At 44.5% G+C, this 20230-nt stretch overlaps 1 protein-coding gene and 1 long non-coding RNA gene across 2 annotated transcripts; both read right to left on the bottom strand.

Moving 5' to 3' along the window:
- Window positions 1-192: 192 nt before the first annotated feature.
- Window positions 193-14736, bottom strand: LOC122370386. Its single transcript, XR_006254559.1, has 2 exons — window positions 14652-14736; window positions 193-466 (listed from the first exon to the last, which is right to left on the bottom strand). It is a non-coding gene; the product is annotated as an uncharacterized LOC122370386 (long non-coding RNA).
- Window positions 14737-15381: 645 nt separating this feature from the next.
- Window positions 15382-20193, bottom strand: LOC122370389. The gene is made up of 4 exons (XM_043345942.1): window positions 20169-20193; window positions 17858-18304; window positions 16492-16693; window positions 15382-16175 (listed from the first exon to the last, which is right to left on the bottom strand). The coding sequence occupies exons 2-4, from the start codon at window positions 18251-18253 to the stop codon at window positions 15952-15954; spliced, it is 822 nt and encodes a 273-aa protein (XP_043201877.1). The 5' UTR covers window positions 18254-18304; window positions 20169-20193; the 3' UTR covers window positions 15382-15951.
- Between the last annotated feature and the right edge of the window lie 37 nt (window positions 20194-20230).

Consider the following 20230-nt stretch of genomic DNA (forward strand, 5'->3'; position numbering starts at 1 on the left):
TTTCGTGCTGGACCCTGGATAGAGGCCGCATCGGCTACAATCAGAGATGCTCAGAACTCTTTCTCTCTGCCATCCATTTCGCTTCAGCTAGGAATCCCTCGTTATTATTTCCCTTGTTGCGGTTCAGAAACATCACAAAGGAGCTATTCCACACATGTAACCGTTCGTTTCTGCAACCAAAACACTACGCAGTCCTCCCACAATTAATGTATTGTACACAAGCAAATGACACTAGCTCACTTCCCGTATTAACGTCCGTCCTCAGTAATGGCTTATGGCCAAGGCTCCTTCTCTCCCGGCTTGAGCGTCCTGCCGTATAGCGCAGATTTGTTCCTGAACATGGTCATCCTCTGGTCCTCCAGCTTGTCCAAGTACCAGCCGCCGAAGAACATGGCCAGAGGCAGCAAGGCCGCCAGCGGGTTGTTGACGATGGGAATCGGCATCTTGCGGGTTGCAAGCTGACCAGCTGCGGACAACAGGATGATGACAAGTGAGTATCGCTTGACGTGCAAAGCTTAGTGTGGGGTGTCTAAACCCAATGTCTTTTACTTCCTGCGTCACTGATTGAAATGCATATTGCTGTGCCTGTACCGAAAATAGGTAAGCCTTGAACAGAATCGTGGCTCAAACATCCAGGTCTGAGAAAAACTTTGCTAACCGCCCAAAATAAGTCAACAGACGGGAAGGCTCATGCTTTAGGATTGAACCATTAGATTAGTACATGTGAGCTTGTCATTAAAGGGACTATCCCACCTTCTAAAATGTTGTTAAAACCAGTTAAATTGTGCCCGAATTTATAGATTGGATGACCAGGAACACGGTTCTGGCATTTATTTTTCATTAAACATCTTAGGCTTCCCATATTCCAAACACAAACTTTCAAATATGTGACGTCACAGCCCAAAGTTACCTCCTTCCCCAGGCCACATTACTGTCATAAAGCTGATTCTTTTTACTCTGTAGGCACCACAACAAAGTTCAGACCAAGTTTTAAGCGATTTTTCAACGAACAAACCCATTTAAATCAGAATGACTAAACGAGGTGACGTCACACTAACGGTCGCTCCATGTTGAAGATAGGGCCTTGTACAAGGCCCATTTTCAAATGAAGGGAACGAATTTCGTCAACACCAAGAGGCCGCGGGGGTTGCAACCTAGATAGATAGTGGTTTCTGAACCTCGCCGCAAACTTGGCTATCTCAACTCAAACCCAGGGTTGGCAGCGGGTGGCAAAAACTGGTTTTTGCCAGTGGTTTTAACCGGTTTAAACCGGCTGGCAGAAACCATGGTGGCAAAAACTGGCAGAAACTGGCAAAAACTCAAGTGGCCAAAACTGTGTTGCTTACCTAAAAAGCAATCGATTGAAATGTACAAAGTCATGTCTGTCATTGGGGCCCAATAAGCATTGTCTCGCTAGTTTACCGCTGCTTAAAATGTCTGCCGGTAGTCATTAGATGTCCACCAGGAAGTGCACTTTCATGCATCGCTGTTGGTGTGCTTCTGCACATGAGCATATGCAGGAGTCGTTTCCGACCAGATCTCGAGAATGGCTGGGTCGATTGCGCTCAAATTGGGACACCGTTAGGGACTGATTAGTAGGGTGTCGTGCATAGTCGGTCGGGGTCCATTTTGCACGTGCGCACGTGCGGGGTGACGCTTCCAGATCGGGAGAACGGCTACGTCGACTAAGCACAAATTTGGCACTGACACTGTTAGGAACCGGTTCGTAGGGTCCGGTGCACAAGTCAGCTGTGGCAGATGCCCTTTCCCACTTCTTCAATGCTCGCCGCCCGCCGGCGCACTTTCTCATTTGTCGCACCAAAAAGGCGCCTTATTGGTTAATTATAGAGGACTCACGGAACTATTTAACACTAAAATGGTCAAGATACCACTTCTGTTTGAAAGTATATTGTATTCACTGAATCCTTCTCAAAACGTGTCCAGCTCAAACGCATGTAGAGGCATAGCGTTTTGACTGTTTTTAGTTTTTGCCAGTTTTTGCCACTTTATGCCGGTTAAAACCGGTTTAAACCGGCAAATGGCAAAAACTAGTTTTTGCCGGCAAAAATGCCAACCCTGCTCAAACCCCATGTTTAAGGTGGGATAGTCCCTTTAAGCGTCTTATGGGAGTATGCTGCCACAAAACTGTTGTTGCTCATTTGCATCAGGTATGCATGCATATTCGAGCGATACCATAGGCGGCGTAACGGGGAGGGCACCGGGGCACCGTGCTCCCTTTCATTTTGGCATTTTTAACATTAGTCCTACTATGGGCGTTGCATGGAAAGAATGGGACCATAAGTCGGCAGTGCCCCCCCCCCCCCCCCCCCCCCCTCCCTTAACAGAAGGTGTTCCGCCGCTACTGAGCGATACACGAGCTCTGTAAATACGTACTTCTGAGTACAATGCTAAGCGCAATGGGAAATCTGTGACCTAAGGTCAGGTGAATTTTGCCGGACCTATTGGTTTTCTTACGTGCCAGCCGAAGGGGGTACGAGTTACGACCCCTCTTGCCGTTTCGCCCCTAATTGAGCCAGAGCGTCGCGAAAAAACGAGCGTGTGCGCTGTTATGAGACGCAGCGATTGATATCAGTCCCACGCACAAGGGGGAAAAGCTCAAATTATTGAGCGCTCAAAATATTGAGCGTGTGACGTCAGAGGCTCCCATAGGCGTAATGCTGAGGGCTCAAAAAATTGAGCCGTTTCAGGAACACGTTTTGCAAAAGCAACTCGCAACACCTAGGGAGAAATGGCAACACCCTAGGAGAATCACTAATGATGCAAAACAGATTAGGCTTTCATATTTTTCACTGCTCAAGCTTCAATGATTGGGGGAACACCAATTTATAGGTCGAAATCTTACGGCATACCAGGATGACTTAAAAACAGGCCAATATTTATGTCGAAATAAAAGTTATTTTTTGTCCATTCACGTTTTTTACTAGGGTTCTGTTGGAAAGAGCATTTTTCATACTACCCAAAATGATTGCGATTCAATTTCACATTACCCATATCGCAGAATATTTTTCATTTGGCGGCGCCGTTTGTTTATTTGTGGAAACAAAAATGTGGGTGCAGCGCCTCCTGTCCCAAAAGCTCTGTCACGTAGCACTAGTGTTGGGAATGTGGTGTCTGGTGTATAGTAGGTACTATGGGTGTCTGTAGCTGATGATCCAGATTTGCACTTACAACTGTAATTCCTTGAAAAATTCGCTTCTTGAAGTACGTAGGCTTTGTGATAGCAATGATATTATTTACTTGCAGGAAACCTGGCTTGCGAAGTTTGAGCTATTTATGTTAAATCAAATTCATGATGACTTCATTGGCCTTGGTGTCTCTGCCTTTGACTCGTCTAGTGCACTATTGTCTGGTAGACCTTATGGAGGAATTGCCATATTGTGGAAGAAGTCATTACAAGGTAGTGTTCAAGCTAAAGTTATAAGTGATCGCATAATGGTGTTGGACATTGCAACAAATCTTGGTGTTATTTGTTTGTATAATGTGTATCTTCCAACAGATTACCGTAACACAGACAGTCATGACCAATTCTGCTTGGTACTTGGCCAGTTATCCTGTTCGGTTGAGCTTTCTAGCATGAGGACAAATTTTGTTGGTATTTTGGGCGATTTTAATGCAAATGCTTATGGTTCACCCTTCTACTTAGAACTTGTTGAATACTGCTCTGAGAATGGCTTTGTGATATCTGATGTCGAGATTCTTGGATCATCTAGCAGTACTTACACCTATATCAGTGCTGCTCATGGCACAACATCGTGGTTAGACCACTGTATATGTAGCTTCAGTTTGCACTCTGCTATACAAAGCGTCTGTATTAATTATGATGGCTACTCCAGCGATCATTTGCCTCTCGTTGTTAGCTTTGCCTCACAACCTATGTTGCAAATATTGGAGGAGACTGTCTGTTCCAGCTCTCCTAAGCTATGCTGGACTTCTGCCACCAGGGAGCAGGTTGTTATGTATAACGAGGTTATCCGTGAGAAGATTAGCCTGTTTGAAGAGTCTGTTGTAGATGAAATCAGCACTGAATGCGGTATTGATTGTGTTAATGAGTCGCACATTGATACACTGTCATTTTGTTACAAAGGCTTCATTGAGGCTCTCAGGTTCAGTGGCAACTTATGTTTAGCAGGTCGGTCAAATCGTACAAACAATGCTAAATTCATTAGAGGCTGGAATGAGTCTGTTAAACTTAAGCACGACGTTGCTCGTCATGCCTTTCTTCTTTGGAAGTCATGTGGTTCTCCAAAGGAGGGCAGAATTGCGATGCAGATGAGACAAACTCGGCTTGCTTTCAAGTATGCCTTGAGAAAGTGTAAAAGAGAGCAGCTTAAACATGAGGCAGGCAGACTGGCTGCCTCGTTGTTTAACAAACAGTATGACCATTTTTGGGTCCTTGTTAAGAGGCGTCTAGGAGCGGGTACTTCTCTCCCTCCCAGCGTTGGAAATGTCTCGGGTAGTGTCAATATTGCTGAAATGTGGGGTGACCACTTTAGGAATATATTGAATGATGACAGTTGTGGGAGTGACAGTGCTCTTCTCTATCAGCTTGCCCATGAACCATCACTTGATGTCCCTCCCATTACCACAGGGGACGTTTGCAGGGTCGTAGAAACCCTTAAAGCTGGTAAAGCGGCTGGATTTGATGATATCTCTGCTGAACATTTAATGTGTTTACAGCCTGATGTGCTGTCTGTAGTAGCAGTTATCTTAAATGCCATTTTAAACCATGCTTCCATCCCTGATGAACTGGTTTTTTCACTTCTGACACCTCTTGTTAAGGATAAGAGCGGGTCGCTTACTGACCCATCAAACTATAGAGCTATAGCACTGTCTACTACCCTATCAAAAGTCTTGGAACTAATTCTTCTTGAGAGACTGCAGCCTTTTTTGCATACCAGCGATGCCCAGTTTGGATTCAAGGCTGATCACTCTACCACGCATGCAACTTTCATCCTTAAGGAAACAGTTGCGTTGTATAATAGGTTAGGTAGCCCTGTATATGCTTGCTTCTTAGATGCCAGCAAGGCATTTGATAGAGTATGTCATTCCAAACTCTTTCAGATACTCCAGCAGCGTGGCGTCCCCCAACCCTATTTAAAGCTGCTCATACAATGGTATAGATCACAAAAGATGGAAGTTAAGTGGGCTGAGAGCAGATCAAAGTCATTTGCAGTCACCAATGGAGTCAGGCAGGGTGGTAATCTTTCTCCACTTTTGTTCAATGTTTACATTGATGATCTTCTTGAAAGGTTGCAGCAACTTCAGATCGGCTGTCATGTTAGAAATCGTCCCATTAATGTTTTGGCATATGCAGATGATCTTGTGCTTTTGTCGCCTTCCCGAGCTGGACTACAAAAGCTAATTAATGAGTGTGAAAGGTTCGCAATTGACAGAAATATTAGTTTTAATACCAAAAAAACTGTGTGCATGGTTTTTAATCCTAAGGAATGTGCTGCTTCTGCACATTTATCCAATTCTCAGGCTCCTAGCATTACCTTAAATGGTACTAGACTATCTCTCGTAACCCAGGTTAAATACCTTGGCCATGTGCTGGAACCTGACCTAAATGACAGTGGTGATATGAGGAGAACCAAGAGGTCGCTGTACTATAATGTCAATATGCTTCGTGCTTTGGTTGGGCAGGCAAGCAGTGAGATTCAGATTAAACTGTTCAAGGCCTATTGTACAAACCTTTATGGCTGTGAACTTTGGGATTCCTCAGGTGCTAAAGTGGCTTATCGTGCATTGTGTGTGGCTTACCACTCGTGTGTGAAAAAACTGGTCGGTGTTCCTAAATCCCATAGAAATCATCCTCTCTGTTACTCATTGAATATTCTTACATGTCCAATGCTTATAGCTAATAGGAAGATTATGTTCTATAAAAGACTGCTGTGCAGCAACAATGCTATAATTAAAGCGGTCCTGTCAAGTGAGATTGGCCGTGGAGGCATCCTGATCAAAGACTACCAGTGTCTACTCCGGCAGTATGGTCTCATGGGCCTCGAGATCAGTTCTGTGACTCGCTCTGATCTTGTAAATGTGTTTGCGTCACAGTTAAAGCGCATTGTTGAGCGCTGACGTCCCATGTATGGGACTGCTGTGGTGTGGTGTGTGTTCCATGTGTGCTCACATATGTTTCAAGGATGGAACGAAATAAAGGGCATTATTATTATTATTATTATTATTATTATTTCGTCGCGACGTCTCCGGTCGCGTGGTTGTCGTCGTCCTTGTGTTGAGGGTAAGTTTTTATCGTTTTAGTTGTACTTAGATGTTAAAAGGTACACTGGAAAGTTTGAATATGCTGTGATTTTAAATTTGGAAACACGTAAACGTCAATCAATTCACGTTTTCCTCGATTTGCGTGCAGATAAGTAACTGTCGACGAAAGTGGCGCCATCCGATATGATGTTTTGAAGGAAGGAGACACAACATATTTACGTGAAAATTTTTGTTTTTTAGTGGTCTAAGTGCTTCAAAGAGGCTGTGAATGTTTTCTTCACACAATTTTTCATTAGGTATGATGAGGTAAAAGGTAGTTTCAGTCTTAACTTTCATATAATTGACATTAAAACATATGATAGTCCACTGCTATCAGTGATTGAGTACCTACCTTGATATTTGGCATTTCTTATTAATGTATTCTCTATCCATATGTCCTGATAGTAAGTGACAATACTCTGCCAATATGTTTCCATAGTTTTCACATTCATTTTCCAGTCCTTTACATAACATCACAATTTATAATCAACAAAACTCAACTCCTTCATTACTTCACAACACTGACAGCATGACAGACTGACAGTCAACTATTGTGTGGGTGAATGCTGAAACAGGATAGCCACTTTGCTGACTGGCTCGCTCATATGAAATAAGATAAAAATGATCCTTTATATCATTTCCATCTGGAGGATCGGAGTCAACGGAAAAGGAAGGCCACTTTCAAGCCTCAAGGTCTAGGCCGCCAGATGCCAGTCGGCAGTCACCACCAAAATTATAATCGATTAATTCATTATTATACTTTGAGACCCTTAGGTCACTGGATCAGCATCACATTTTCAGTTTCAATATAGTAAAGGTTTTTATTTGTATGATGTGAAATATTTTCCTGAATCAGAATTTAATTATCCCTAGGTACCTGGTAGAGGTTTTGGATTTAATGCTCATTGTTGGTGTGCAGTCAGGATTTTTTGACAGGTCCAGATAGGGAATCCTGAGAAATTTTATAGTTAAGTGATCTCCTTATAAACACCACACATTTTATCAAAAGCATTTGCAGAATTCATTCAATGAAGAATTTTATCAATGTTGCACCCATTTCTTAGACGATCTAGGCTGCATCTTTTTTTTAGTTCCTGTTGTATGACATATTTTCCGTTTTGTTCCACTGCATAAAGAAAAAATCGTTTGAGATCACCAAACAGCTTTTCTTTTTCTGGCAGGTCTGCACAACCAAGCGGTCGCTGGCGAGGACGTCGGCCGTCTCTGTGGGTAAGGTCATCTGCTCAGCCTTTGTGGAGATCAGCAAGACGTCACTAAGATGAAGACTTCGCTGGAGCAGAAGCCGCTGACCCGTGTCCGATCGGGCAGGTCATGCTCGACGGCACGAGCCACAACTCGAACGACTCGGTGACATCAACAACATGGTGGAGCAGGTGAATGAGTTTGGCGACGTGTTGTGCGACTGCAAGAAGGGTTGTCTGCGTGTTCTGGCCGGCGGAGCGGCGACGCTGCGCAGTCTGTGCTGGCGGTGAGCAGCTGGCCGTGGTGACCGCGCGCGCCCACATGCGCCGACAACCTGTGCGGCTTCGACGGCCCGGGACAGCCCGATGCCGCCCACTATGCGACGCCGACCGCGGACTGTCCGCACGGCCACATGGAGGTGTGCCCGCGCCTTTTGCCCGCACGCCGCTACCTCGCAGCTGGTCTGCAACCACGCCGTCGCCGCCTGTAGCCCGATAACAAAACGGCTGTCTGATAATGCCGCGTGTTCTTTGTGATGTTGCTACTGTGATCGTTGCTACTGCTGGTCTGAGACTCGATGTTTCCATTCGTCTTTTACATGTTAAGTTGATAATGATAAGCTTAGTCCGAGCTTAGGTCGTTTATATCATTTGTTATATGGCATATTTTGGATCAAAGCAGTACGACACTGCCTCCTGCTTTTGTGATGTATGCTGGCAAGACGCAGGTTCCGGTCGCAGGTCACCCGGACCCGGTTCCAATGTGGTCGGGCTGGCATGCGATAATGTGATGTTGTTTTGCTCGTCTCTGTGTTCCACACTTGATGATGTTTGTGAATCTAACCCACATTGTATAGTATTTTTGTTTGTTTGCGGCCGATGGCCTTGTAAGTTGTAACCGTGGCAATACAGTTTTTCCTGCTATAATTCTCCAATTTTCAAGGGTGGGTGGATACCTCTGTATTCACGTATTCCCTTCTCCCAGTACAGTCAGAGAATATCAATTACAGTATTAATACGGATTATTCAAGCCTTGTATAATTATTTGAGGTGTGCCGAATCCGAAAGACCGATAAAACTACTAGCGGAAAATGTGACATGATGCCATGGGTTTGTGAAAAGTTTAGGTACCACGTAGCATTCAACTTCCTGCATTTCTGTTTCAACTCAGTTTAACGTATTTCAACGAACATAACATCAAAAATGGCATCCAGTACCGGCTTCACCTGTCACGGAGAACGCTCAAAAAATTGAGTGTAGATGATGGCCGGCACTCAATTTTTTGAGCGCCAGCTGACTGTCGTCTGTCGTGGCGCTCAATTTATTGAGTATCGCGGTCCCGAACGACAAGTGGCGCTCAAAAAGTTGAGCGTCTTTAGGGCATTTTCTTTCCAAAAACACCGATATAAATTATCACGGCGAGTGTTCGAGAAGAAACCTTGTTGCTCTCTCTTGCCATTGATACCTTATTTGGATACGATATTTGCCGTAGTGTGACGCTAAAGGCATTGTAAAATACCATCGTTTCGCCTATTCCTTCATAATGGGGCCCGCTCAATTTTTTGAGCGCTCAATTTTTTGAGCTTTTCCCCCTTGTGCGTGGGACTGATATACAATTTTAAGGCCTCGGGTCAAACGATGACCTCTGAGGTCAGGTCAAGTGGCCCAAGGTACGGGTTCGATTTTTGGCAAATAAGTTAGCAAAAAAAATGTCAGCCGCGATTTTAACGGTATCGTGTTCGCCTTGCTCAGGCGCATCGAATGGTATACATACTTTTTGTTTGGGTGAGGTCAACTTAAAGTGACCACCCCACCTTAACATTAGTTTTGAGTTGAGATAGCCAAATTGGTGGCCATTGCCTACAAATACCGGTTTGGGCACTCACAAATCGAAAAATGCTTTATAATTCGGAGACATGAAATTTCAAACTTGCAGTTTTCGGATTCTAAGGGGCTAATGCATTGGCATGGATGAAAGAACCTGGATAGGAAACTCCTATTCCTTTAACATTACGAGCCGCGTTCCGGGCGATTGACCTGCCACCTAGCGTTCGGTAAGTATCGGGACTGGAAACTCCCGCCGTTCAGCATTACGGCCTATGGGGGACGCGGGACGGCATGTTTTGAAACGGGTATTAGATCGCAATGCGGATTTATTTTTAGGTTTAGAAGCTATTTACGACAGACAAAATTGATCAGGTTATCGAATGAGACCAAAACTATTATCTTCCGTTCTGTACAAAAGTCGTACACGAGGGCCGAATGCAGGCGACCTTGAAAAAGAGGGACATTTCTAGTGTTTTTCTCTTACGCGGCGCCAGTGAACGCTTACGCGGCGCCAGTGAATGCGCGGCAGACACGGCTCCCGCTGACGCCGCGCGTGCCCTCGGGCACTTACCGAAGGGAACGCAATCAGCTGTTAGTTTCCAATCCAGGTTCTCCTTCATCCATGGCATTGGGATGCCCCCTTAGAATTTGTGACGTCAGTGGTGATCTAACGATTTTAAAACCTTATACTTTCATCTTTGTTAACCCGCGCCCCGTAGGGGGGGCCGAAACGGCCCCCCCCCTGTCCTTTTCGGTCGATATCTCCTAAACGGCTGGAGATATCGCCACCAAACTTTCAGGACCCCTCCGGGCATCAATTTTATACATTGTGACCAAAAATTTTTCCAGAGGCTATGATAGGTTGGCCACAAATGACGTCAGAGTGACGTCATGTTCTGTCATTTTCGACCGAAAAAAGACCTTCGCGAGTAGACCTGTCAGGACTACAGCTTTGAAGATACAGAAAAATGATCAAGACATAAAAGGTGTAGAATTGACAGGGCTACAAAACTGCTATCTCGAATTTTTGAAATTTTTGAGTTTTGACCCCCAAAAATAAAAAAAGCATTTTTTTTGGATATATTCGCCAAAAAATCCAAAAAGTTTTTTGAGTTTCGAAAAAAACCGGAATATATGTGATAGTGCCTACCGTCTTCTATCTACATACCAAATTTCAGATCGATACCTCGTTTTTTGGCCAAGTTATAGCGAAAAAACTGTTCAAAAATGATGACGTCAAATTTTCAAACTCAATTTTTGGCAATTCTAGAACTCGTAGAGCAAAACGAAGACCACCATTAGACTCCCCGTGACGAGCTGCATCGAATCGATACCCATTTCATGCAAAAATATCAACTTTGAAATTTGACCTAATTTGACCTGACCTTGACCTGACCTTCACCAAAACGTGACCTAGGCTGGCCCCAAAGGCTGCCTAACCCACATTATCGCATTTGTCATGTAAAATGGACCATAAAACATGTATCACACGACACATTCATATTGTGACCCCGGTGACCTGACCTCGCTGTGACCTGACCTGGTATCAGTGACCTCAGATAGCAAAGTATGTGTTTGACGAACAATGTACCATCGATGGTTTTCAATAAATTACCAATTTACTCGCTTTCACAGCACATTTCTTGAATTGCCTGTTAACGGTGAAAATCTGACCTTTGACCTGACCTGTGACGTCATCGGTTTGACCTAGGTCAATGAAATTTGGTCACAAGGTAGTTCCCAGGTGGGGCTATCGAACGCCGTTTAAATTTTGAAAATCGGCCGGTAACTTTCCGAGATCTTAGGGGGGGGGGCGAAACGGCCCCCCCCCCCCTACGGGTGGTAGGGTCCGCCGGTAGCCCTACGGGGCGCGGGTTAAGCAGTGGTGGATATATGCTATTTGTGCGCAACATCTGCCGCAAACGCCGCACTTCCAAAATGAATTCGCTAGGAACAGCGGAGATCCCAAAAAGTAAACAAAGGTATAAGTCTAATATCTTAACCCTATTAGTGGCAGGGGGGGGGGGTTGTTTTTATCCACCCCTCAGGTTTTTCGGGAATATCTCCGAAACCGCTGAAGCTACGATGCTGAAATTTTCTGACTTTTCCTAAAACTAAATTGGGCACATTCCCTGAAAATTTCAAGTTCATAACTTTACCAGGGGCGGCTCCAGAGCACTGGGAATTTGGGGGTCCTATTCGTGAAGCGAGTCATTTGGGCGAAGATCACGATGCTGCACCAGTTTTACGAACAGTGAATGAAATGTATCATTGATAACATGTACAAAGTTATTGTGCATCCTCTTTTGACACGTATTTGCTATAATAGGCGGATCCAGGCGTCCAAAAAGGGGGGTTATTTTTTACCTCCCAACATAGGTGCCTTGACACCGCCTATGCATGACCAATACAATTTTAGTCGTTCTCTCATAAGAAAATTGTAACATAACAAGACCATTGCCACCCTTTTTAGAAACAGTACCAACAAAAACCATATTTACTATACTTTTTGTGTACCCCCAATCTCAATGATCTGTATCCGCTTATGATTTTTGAAAATGCATATTTTTAGGATCCATGTGAATTCCTGGTTCATTCTCTATCGATCGGCAAAAGTTGCGTTAAGATTGGTTCAGAAACCTGGCCGTGATAAACAGTCTAAAATGTATATGCAATTTGCCCGTTTTTACCCCCCTCTACCCCCCTATTGACATTTTTTAATTTAATTTTTTTTTTTGAAATGTAGATCTCGTTGAGCCAAATCGAATGCCGTTTGAATTTTGAAAATCGGCCGGTTAGATCTCGAGATATCAAGGGGGGGGTCGTAAACAGCCCCCCCCCCTGCCACTAATATGGGGTAGCCAGGAGCCTGCCACTAATAGGGTTAAAAACCGGTTAATATTTGTCGGTGACATTTGGTAGATATTCGTTTTTGCTCTTTCTGAACCGAGCGACATCACTTTCATGCCAATTCATTAACTTTTTGAAGGTGGAAGGGTCCCTTTAAAGTGTTGACCTCGGACCTTGGTTCAAAGGTTCCATTATTTTGATTAGTCACTTTTTTGGCTTTGATTATAAAGAAGCTGTGGCTGTGCTAATTTTTTTTATATATTAATATGTTGTACTAATAATTATTTTATCAAAATAATGCATATGTCAAGGTACATGCACTATCCCACATTAATTGATAGCCTGCCCACCTCAAATTCACCCCAGCAACTGACATTGTCTGGCAAGCTCTGCAAGATGGTAGAATGTGTAGTTGTTGCATTCCAAAAGAAGAGCCAAATACAGGGGTGGAATAATGAGGGGTTTTGGGGGTGCTCCAGCACCCCCTGAAATTCAAAAGTCACCGTGCAATAGTCCTCCAGGGGTGCTTAACTTACGTCTGAGACACAAACTGCTTTGCGTAAGCCGCGAGGAGAGTGATGCTGCTTGGAAAACGTACCTACACATGCTTTTCTACGCAACAATTTGAAGCTTCCATTCGCCAGATGCTAGAAAAGCACCCCCTGGGATTATGACAATTCTCCGCCCCTGGCCAAATATTAACCCTCGCATGTGTAGGGGGGGGGGGGGGGTCGGATGGACCCCCCCCCATGGTTTTTCGCGAATAACTCGCGTAAAAAGCGGCCGATCGCGACGAAACTTTCAGTACCCTCGCATTGATCAATTTTACACCTACCCTGAAAATTTCATGACCCTGACCCAAATGACCTTTGACCTGTGACCTCTTTTCCGAGACCATGTTTGGCCGGAATCGCGATTCCGCGTATGTCGGCTCGCATTAGCCGCGCGTTTGCAAGCTTTTCGTGGTTTCAAACGTTCAAACATGTGATTTGATGTTGCTCCCATGCATTAGGGTGGGTGTCAAGGTCACCTGAAGGTCAGGTCAGGTCATTGACCTTTGGTGACCTCGGGTGACCTCGGTTCACTTTTTCGAGTTTTACATGTTTCTAGGCTAGTTTTTGGAGCTGAATTCGAATTTAGCAACCATTTGAACATTTACGAAGTAGTTTTGGTGCCTTCGTAACATGTTACAAAGCTGTCAGAGGCGGTTGACACGTACTATGAATGCCCTTCACGACACCTACTGGTTGACCTGACCTGACCCGACCTGGTCTAAATGCTTAAAGACATTATCTGTGATCAAAACTAACATGATATTCGTGATCAGCACCCCGAAAAAACCCCTTAACAGCCACACTTCTCGACTTTCTAATAGGTCCCGATTTTCCCGATTTTGGGTCATTGACCTAACCTGGAAGGTCAACCAATGACCTAGGACCTTAAAATTGGGTATCATCGTCTTCCTCTTGTCACGGGCAACACGCTCGTTTTTTCCGCGAAGCTCTAGCTCGATCAGGGACCAAACGGCAAGGGGGGGTCCAACCGACCCCCCTACACATTAGAAGCTGGCAAACGCTGCACACATGCAAGGGTTACACAATACAAAAAACATTTAGCATCAGAACCAATACCTTCGGCTTCAATCTCACATCCTTCATTCCAGTCGGGGAAACTATGGTAAAATCTGCTATTTTTAGCAGTCTTCTATTTTTAACAGAAATCTGCCAAGAATGGGTACGCATGTGACGTCATCGTACCCAAATATAGCAGATTTGAGTACGGCCCCATACAAAAGTAGATCTGCACCCTAACTGAAGCAAATGCGCATCAAATGCCTGGCAGATTCATGATGAGAATAGTGCTGAGAATGTCCTCTTGATATTTTTATTCAGATCTGACTATTTTTAAATAATGAATTTGAAAATAGTCGTATCTGAACAAAAATAGCAGAGATCACTCTCAGCACTATTCTCATCATGAATCTGCCAGGCATTTGATGCGCATTTGCTTCAATTAGGGTGTAGACCTGCTTTTGTATGGGGCCGTACCCAAATCTGCTATATTTGGGTACGATGACGTCACATGCGTACCCATTTTTGGCAGATTTGTTAAAAATAGCAGACTGCTAAAAATAGCAGATTTTACCATAGTTTCCCCGACTGATTCTTACTAGATCAAGATTGAGATGCATCCCAAAACCCATTGCAAAAAAGTAAAATAAAGATAAGCTGTGCACTAGGGAAATGGGATTTTGATAAAAAGATGAATGTCAATGGTTTATCAGAGCTGCCCATGTAGGACTAATACAAACTTGAACTGGTATTCCTCTAAGTCGTTTATCACGGAAAGGTGCAAATTACCGGTCAGTATGGTTCAAAACAAGGCCCTATAAACCGTTCAAAATTCAAAGCACAATTCCTTGCTGCAAAATTGAAAAACACTTCACGATTGATAATGATGCGGCTAAGCAGGTATTTGACAATTATTTACCTCGAAAGTGGCCTACGTCCGTCCACTATCTTGTTGCGGACACCAACGACGGCGATGCAGAGCAAGATGCAGAGTCAGAAACGTCGGGAACGTCTGTGCCGCGCCACGAAAGGCGATTCGTTTCTTTTTCTTCTTCGTCGTGCCTGTTCTTTGAAGCGCGAACGGCAATACTGCTCTCGGTTTCTATGGAAACCGCGGTCCGGACGGTCCGGTTACACTGGAGATCCAAGCGCTCCGGTGTCATTCATTGTTCAATTTCGGGCTAAATTGTGCGATATTTAGTCGATAAAAGCATCAGAGATGAATTAGGATGCTCCTGAGCGACGGTGAGCGAATAGCGACTGCAGCAGCCAGCAGCCGTAGGCATAGGCGGGTCCAGAAATAGTCTCGGACGTTGCGGAAGGGGGGGGGCATATTCCCGCAATAGTTTCTCCAAATTCGAAAAACCCTCGGATTTCGATTCCTCATACACTGGAAGTGTGCAGTTGAATACAAAGTTCTGCTTATAAGAGTTGTAAGTTTTCTTTGTGTGCTACAAAAACTATAATTTTCATCGATTTCGGTACTTGCGAGGGCGGCATTTGCCCCACCAAATGCCACCCCCCCCTTTGATTCGCCAGTGAACCACCTATCGTGGGTCGCGCAGTAGACCGTTTTGACATTCCAATATTCACAACTGGTGCATTGTACGAGCGAAAGAATTGCGGTGAGAGGTCGGTAAGTATCATTCTCCGGTGCTTCCAGGCCATTTATTATCACATGGGGATTGTACTCGTGGCACAGTCTACATGTTATTACATTCAATCAAGGTAACTGATGTTCACCTCGCACGTGGAACATGCATATTGCATACATAACATGCCCTTCAAACCGCGGAAACGCTCATACCGCGCGAATGCTTGCTTCACCTCAGAAAGCAATTGAGAGATCCGGACTTTTGATGACCTTGCAGGCGCTGCACCAATAGACGCGTCTGGGCTCAATGTGGGCCAAAAATCGCCACTGAGAAGTACAAACCGGCAAATCAGAGCACGCTGTAGAGGTACCTATTAAAAACAGATATTCACATAAATTGATCTCTCGAGAACGAAAAGGTGCACTTCGAAAGTCATTCAACGATGCATCATAAAAGCTCTCATGAGAAAGCAGTATTTCTCCTGGCACAACTGCGCGACTCCAGGTAAGCGCGGTCCTTCTCGCACATAATCCTGTTATCGGCGATACTTTCTCATACGCGGAAATAAACGCAGGCCAGCAACTGAGCTTCCGCGCCCGGCGTCTCGCACCTCCTCCAGGTGCGTCAGTCGTCCTGGTCGGCGTTCGGCCTGAAGTGGTTGACCACATTCACTGTCCATGTGTCCTCGACACCCTTGGTGTAGTTTCGGATGAAGCGGTAATTGCAGACTGTGAAGTCGGGCATCTGGTACGGTGGCGTGAAGCCCTGCTCGCTTGGATGGTGCTGGTACGCGAAGTTGGGATGCACGTGCGCGCAGACCGTGATCTCGACCCAGCGCTTCTGCAACTCTGTGGCACGACCAGAATAGGCAATTAGATCATTTCCATTATGGGATTACTAAGGTAAATAACCAACTGTATTCCCTGAACATTCATTTAAACTACCTACCTGGAGATTCCCATTTCTGTTAAACAATTAAAGACATTAAAGACATAAAGATAGCAGTAACCAGGCAAAACCTAAATAGTTACCTTGCTTTTACGGTAAATAAAGGAATTAAACGCTTCTACTAACTGAAACATAACGATTATGATTCCACATACGAACACAACCTATGATAATTAAGCACTTCCGACCATCAACAGTGAAATCCTGGTTACATACCTTCCTCTTCCTCGATGATCATGCCGATCTCGTATGGAAAGATAGGCCCGATGTGTTCACTCTGCAGCCGTAGGTCGCATCGCTCCTTCACCGAGAGGCGGCTGTAGTTGCGCTCAATCTCGGCCAGTGCCTCGGGTGTTACCAGCCCCCGCAGGCCGGCAAAGTCGCCCCGTGACACGCGGTCGGACACCACCAGCATCGCCTGAAACGCAGCGGGAACTGCTGAAAAAACAAGCGTTGTAGTGACCCCTGAAAGGGACCCTCTCGCCTTAACATTAGATTTGAGTTGAGATAGCCAAAATAGGGTCCCTGGCTCACAATTACCGGTTTCGGCACTCACAACATCGAGAAATGCCTTAAAGGGACCCTCCCACCTTAACATTAGATTTGAGTTGAGATAGCCAAAATGGGGTCCCTGGCTCACAATTACCGGTTTCGGCACTCACAACATCGAGAAATGTCTTAAATCGGAAATATTGAATTTCAAAATTGCAGCATTTTGATTCAGAGGGGCTAATGCTTAGGAATACCTACCCCTCTGAATGTGTGACGTCAGCGTAAATATCTAACGATTTTTAAATGTTTGACTAAAACGTTTTGTAGCACGCGGTGGTATATGCTATTTGCGCGCAACATCTGCCGCAAACGCCGCACTTCTAAAATAAAGTCGCTAGAAACAGCGGAGATCCCAAAAAAGTAAACAAAAGTAAAAGTCTAATATCTTGAAAACCGGTGAATATTTTTCGGTGAAATTTGGTAGATATTCGTTTTCGCTCTTTCTGAACCGAGCGACATCACTTTCATGCCAATTCATAAACTTTATTGAAGGTGGGAGGGTCCCTTTAAATCGGAAATATTGAATTTCAAAATTGCAGCATTTTGATTCAGAGGGGCTAATGCATAGGAATACCTCTCTGAATGTGTGACGTCAGCGCAGATCTTTAACGATTTTTAAATGTTTGACTAAAACGTTTTGTAGCACGCGGTGGTATATGCTGCTTTGCGCGCAACAAGTGCCGCACTTTCAGCTGCCAAACTATTGCTTCCAAATAAAGTCGCTAGGAACAGCGGAGATCCCAAAAAGTAAACAAAAGTAAATGTCTAATATCTTGAAAACCGGTGAATATTTTTCGGTGAAATTTGGTAGATATTCGTTTTCGCTCTTTCTGAACCGAGCGACATCACTTTCATGCCAATTCATAAACTTTTTGAAGGTGGGAGGGTCCCTTTAACCCTTGAGACCCTATGCACTGACAATCAGATATGAAATAATATCATAAGCACAGCTTCGTAACAAATATACCTTTATCGTGTAAAAGAGATGTGTGTTGCATGCAAAAGCACTTTCCATTATTTGGTGACTTACCTGTTTGGCTCCATCCATGAAGGACTTGAAAGAAAAGTTTGGGTCTAAATATGGCCTGATGATAAACCAGGTGAAAAATACATTTTTAGCCATTTTCATAAAGCTTGGAAAGAGAATGTGTGGAAAGTCCATCAGGTTTCCAGACCTGGCAGCGTCAGTTGACATCATTTTTCTCTGCTCCAACATTATGGAGGAGAGAGGTGTCATTTGGCAGCAGAAGAGAGACTTTTGAGCAAAAGAGCTCAAAGTGTGCCCATGTGTCCCAACAGGAGTCTGACTCATGTGATGTGGTAATGGGGATGCATATAGAGATGGTTGCATCCACATCCCATTGTTTTTAATAGCTCTTAAAGCCTGATAGGTGACTCTGTGAGTCATCACACTTCTGCACATCATTCTTGCTGCCAGTTCTGTCTTCAACTAGAAAATCTCAAGGGTTTGCTCCATCTGAAAAAAGATTGAGATCAATGAAAGAAGTTCAGCAGATGAAGGGTGAAATTGGGGCCAAACCAACGAATATGGACAAATACAAAACTCAGGTAGATGCAATATAATACATACAAATAAATTGTGCTCAGCAAAGGGAATATTAACCCGCGCACCGACGGGGGTCTGCGCCAACTTCGCACCGACGGGGGGGGGCGGATGACCGCCCCCCCCTGAGATCTCGAGAACGAAGCAAGATAGCGACAAGCGGTAAACGGCATCGGATACGCACGGCCAAGATCTACAATTTTTACAAAGGTCATTTTCAGGTCAGGTCAAAGATGACGTCACAGGGGTCGAAAAAGTCAAAATGGCGGCGCTAGATATGGAGAGTTTTTCTCGAATAACTTTCGAATTAGTCAAGATAGGAACAAACTAAGGGCATCATCGTGATCCTCTCGTCAATCCGCATCGAATGATATATATGTTGACCTCGAAAGGTCAAGGTCAAAGGTTGACCTCAGGTCACGTGACCTCGAGGTCATCATGTATATCATTCGATGCGTCTTGACGAGCTGAACACAATGAGACCATCCACGCGTCTGTATCTTGTTCCTGTACGGAGTTATTGGCCAAAAACCTTTGGTGACCTTTGATGATGTCACATGACCTCACAGCTGCCCAACAGCAAAACAGACCTCAAGGTAGTGAAGGTTGATCGTATATGAAGTCATGTATGGTATATGGGGCCATTCCGACCCGTTTTAGTGGTAAAAACAGGGAGTTGATTTTTCCCCCATTGACTTATAATGGGGAGGTCGCGAAATTGACCTGACCTTAGGTCACCGATATCAAAATTCCGAGATATACAAATTGTAGCTAATAATGACCTAATAATATCCTGCGACTTTCAAAGGCCTCCGACATCTACTGTAGCTCTGGCACGGTGACAAAGTTGCAAAAAAGTGACTTGAGGTTGGGTCATTCAAAGTGACCTGGTGACCTGACCTTAAAAGGTAGGAGGTTCAAACTTGCACACCATGTGTAAAATTGATGAGGTTATAGTCATACCAAATTTCGCGGCGCTACGCGCCGCGGTTTTTCCGCTATTCGCGAAAAACCTCAAGGGGGGCGGATATCCGCCCCCCCGTCGGTGCGCGGGTTAACCAAGTCTGATGCAATATATGACCTCAAAGAAGGCATTTATGAAACTCTTCCTTGTTACTGAACAAAGGGACCTGCAGCTAATCAGGCCAAACTCTTATGACAAAATACATTTGCTCTGAAACCAGAGGTCACATTGCACCTTCACAAGAGACAACTATAGGTGCATCAATCTCAACCAGTGTCTTGGATCAGGATGTTGCGAGACTTTTGACTGGTTGTCACTGTGACTGTCAAACAGTAGCGGCAGAACACCTTCAATTAAGGGGGGCACTGCCAACTTTTGGTCCCATTCTTTCCATGCAGCGCCCATAGGGCTAATGTTAAAATGCCAGGCCAGAATCAAAGGGGGCACGGTGCCCCGGTGCTCTCCCTGTTCTGCCGCCAATAACGTCAAACCTTGCCTCCATGTTGTTAAGCTTTGTCTAAACAGTGTCATTGGCTGACAGTTTTACTTGTTAGCCACATAAAAAATAAAATCCATAACTTTTCCTCTCACTGCTTTAACATTTTGACAGTACTGACGACTCAAAAGTTTGAAACCTAGGATGGAGGGAACAACCTGAACCATTGAAACTAACAAAAGTGGCACCCATTTATATGGACAGTTATAGCGACAATGCACTATTATCATTGATGATTATGACAAAGACAATAAAATCATATGATATATCTGAGTATGTCAAAGTCTGAAAGTCCTATCGTTATATCATTAGCCAACCATTACGAGGGTCCGAGTCAATAACAAACCACGAGGTGGTGTTCAATAGCTATCCTCTACAG

This window comes from Amphibalanus amphitrite, unplaced genomic scaffold (assembly GCF_019059575.1).
Source record: "Amphibalanus amphitrite isolate SeventyFive unplaced genomic scaffold, NRLGWU_Aamphi_draft 001129F_arrow, whole genome shotgun sequence".
NCBI lineage: Eukaryota > Metazoa > Arthropoda > Thecostraca > Balanomorpha > Balanidae > Amphibalanus > Amphibalanus amphitrite.

What these genes read in the sequence shown, in the direction of transcription:
- LOC122370389 (XM_043345942.1), bottom strand. Translation starts at nt 18,253, where the DNA reads ATGATGTGCAGAAGTGTGATGACTCACAGAGTCACCTATCAGGCTTTA. An exon ending in TCATGGATGGAGCCAAACAG is followed by an intron (nt 16,694 to 17,857) that starts GTAAGTCACCAA and finishes GCTGCGTTTCAG; the next exon opens with GCGATGCTGGTGGTGTCCGA. An exon ending in GATCATCGAGGAAGAGGAAG is followed by an intron (nt 16,176 to 16,491) that starts GTATGTAACCAG and finishes GTCGTGCCACAG; the next exon opens with AGTTGCAGAAGCGCTGGGTC.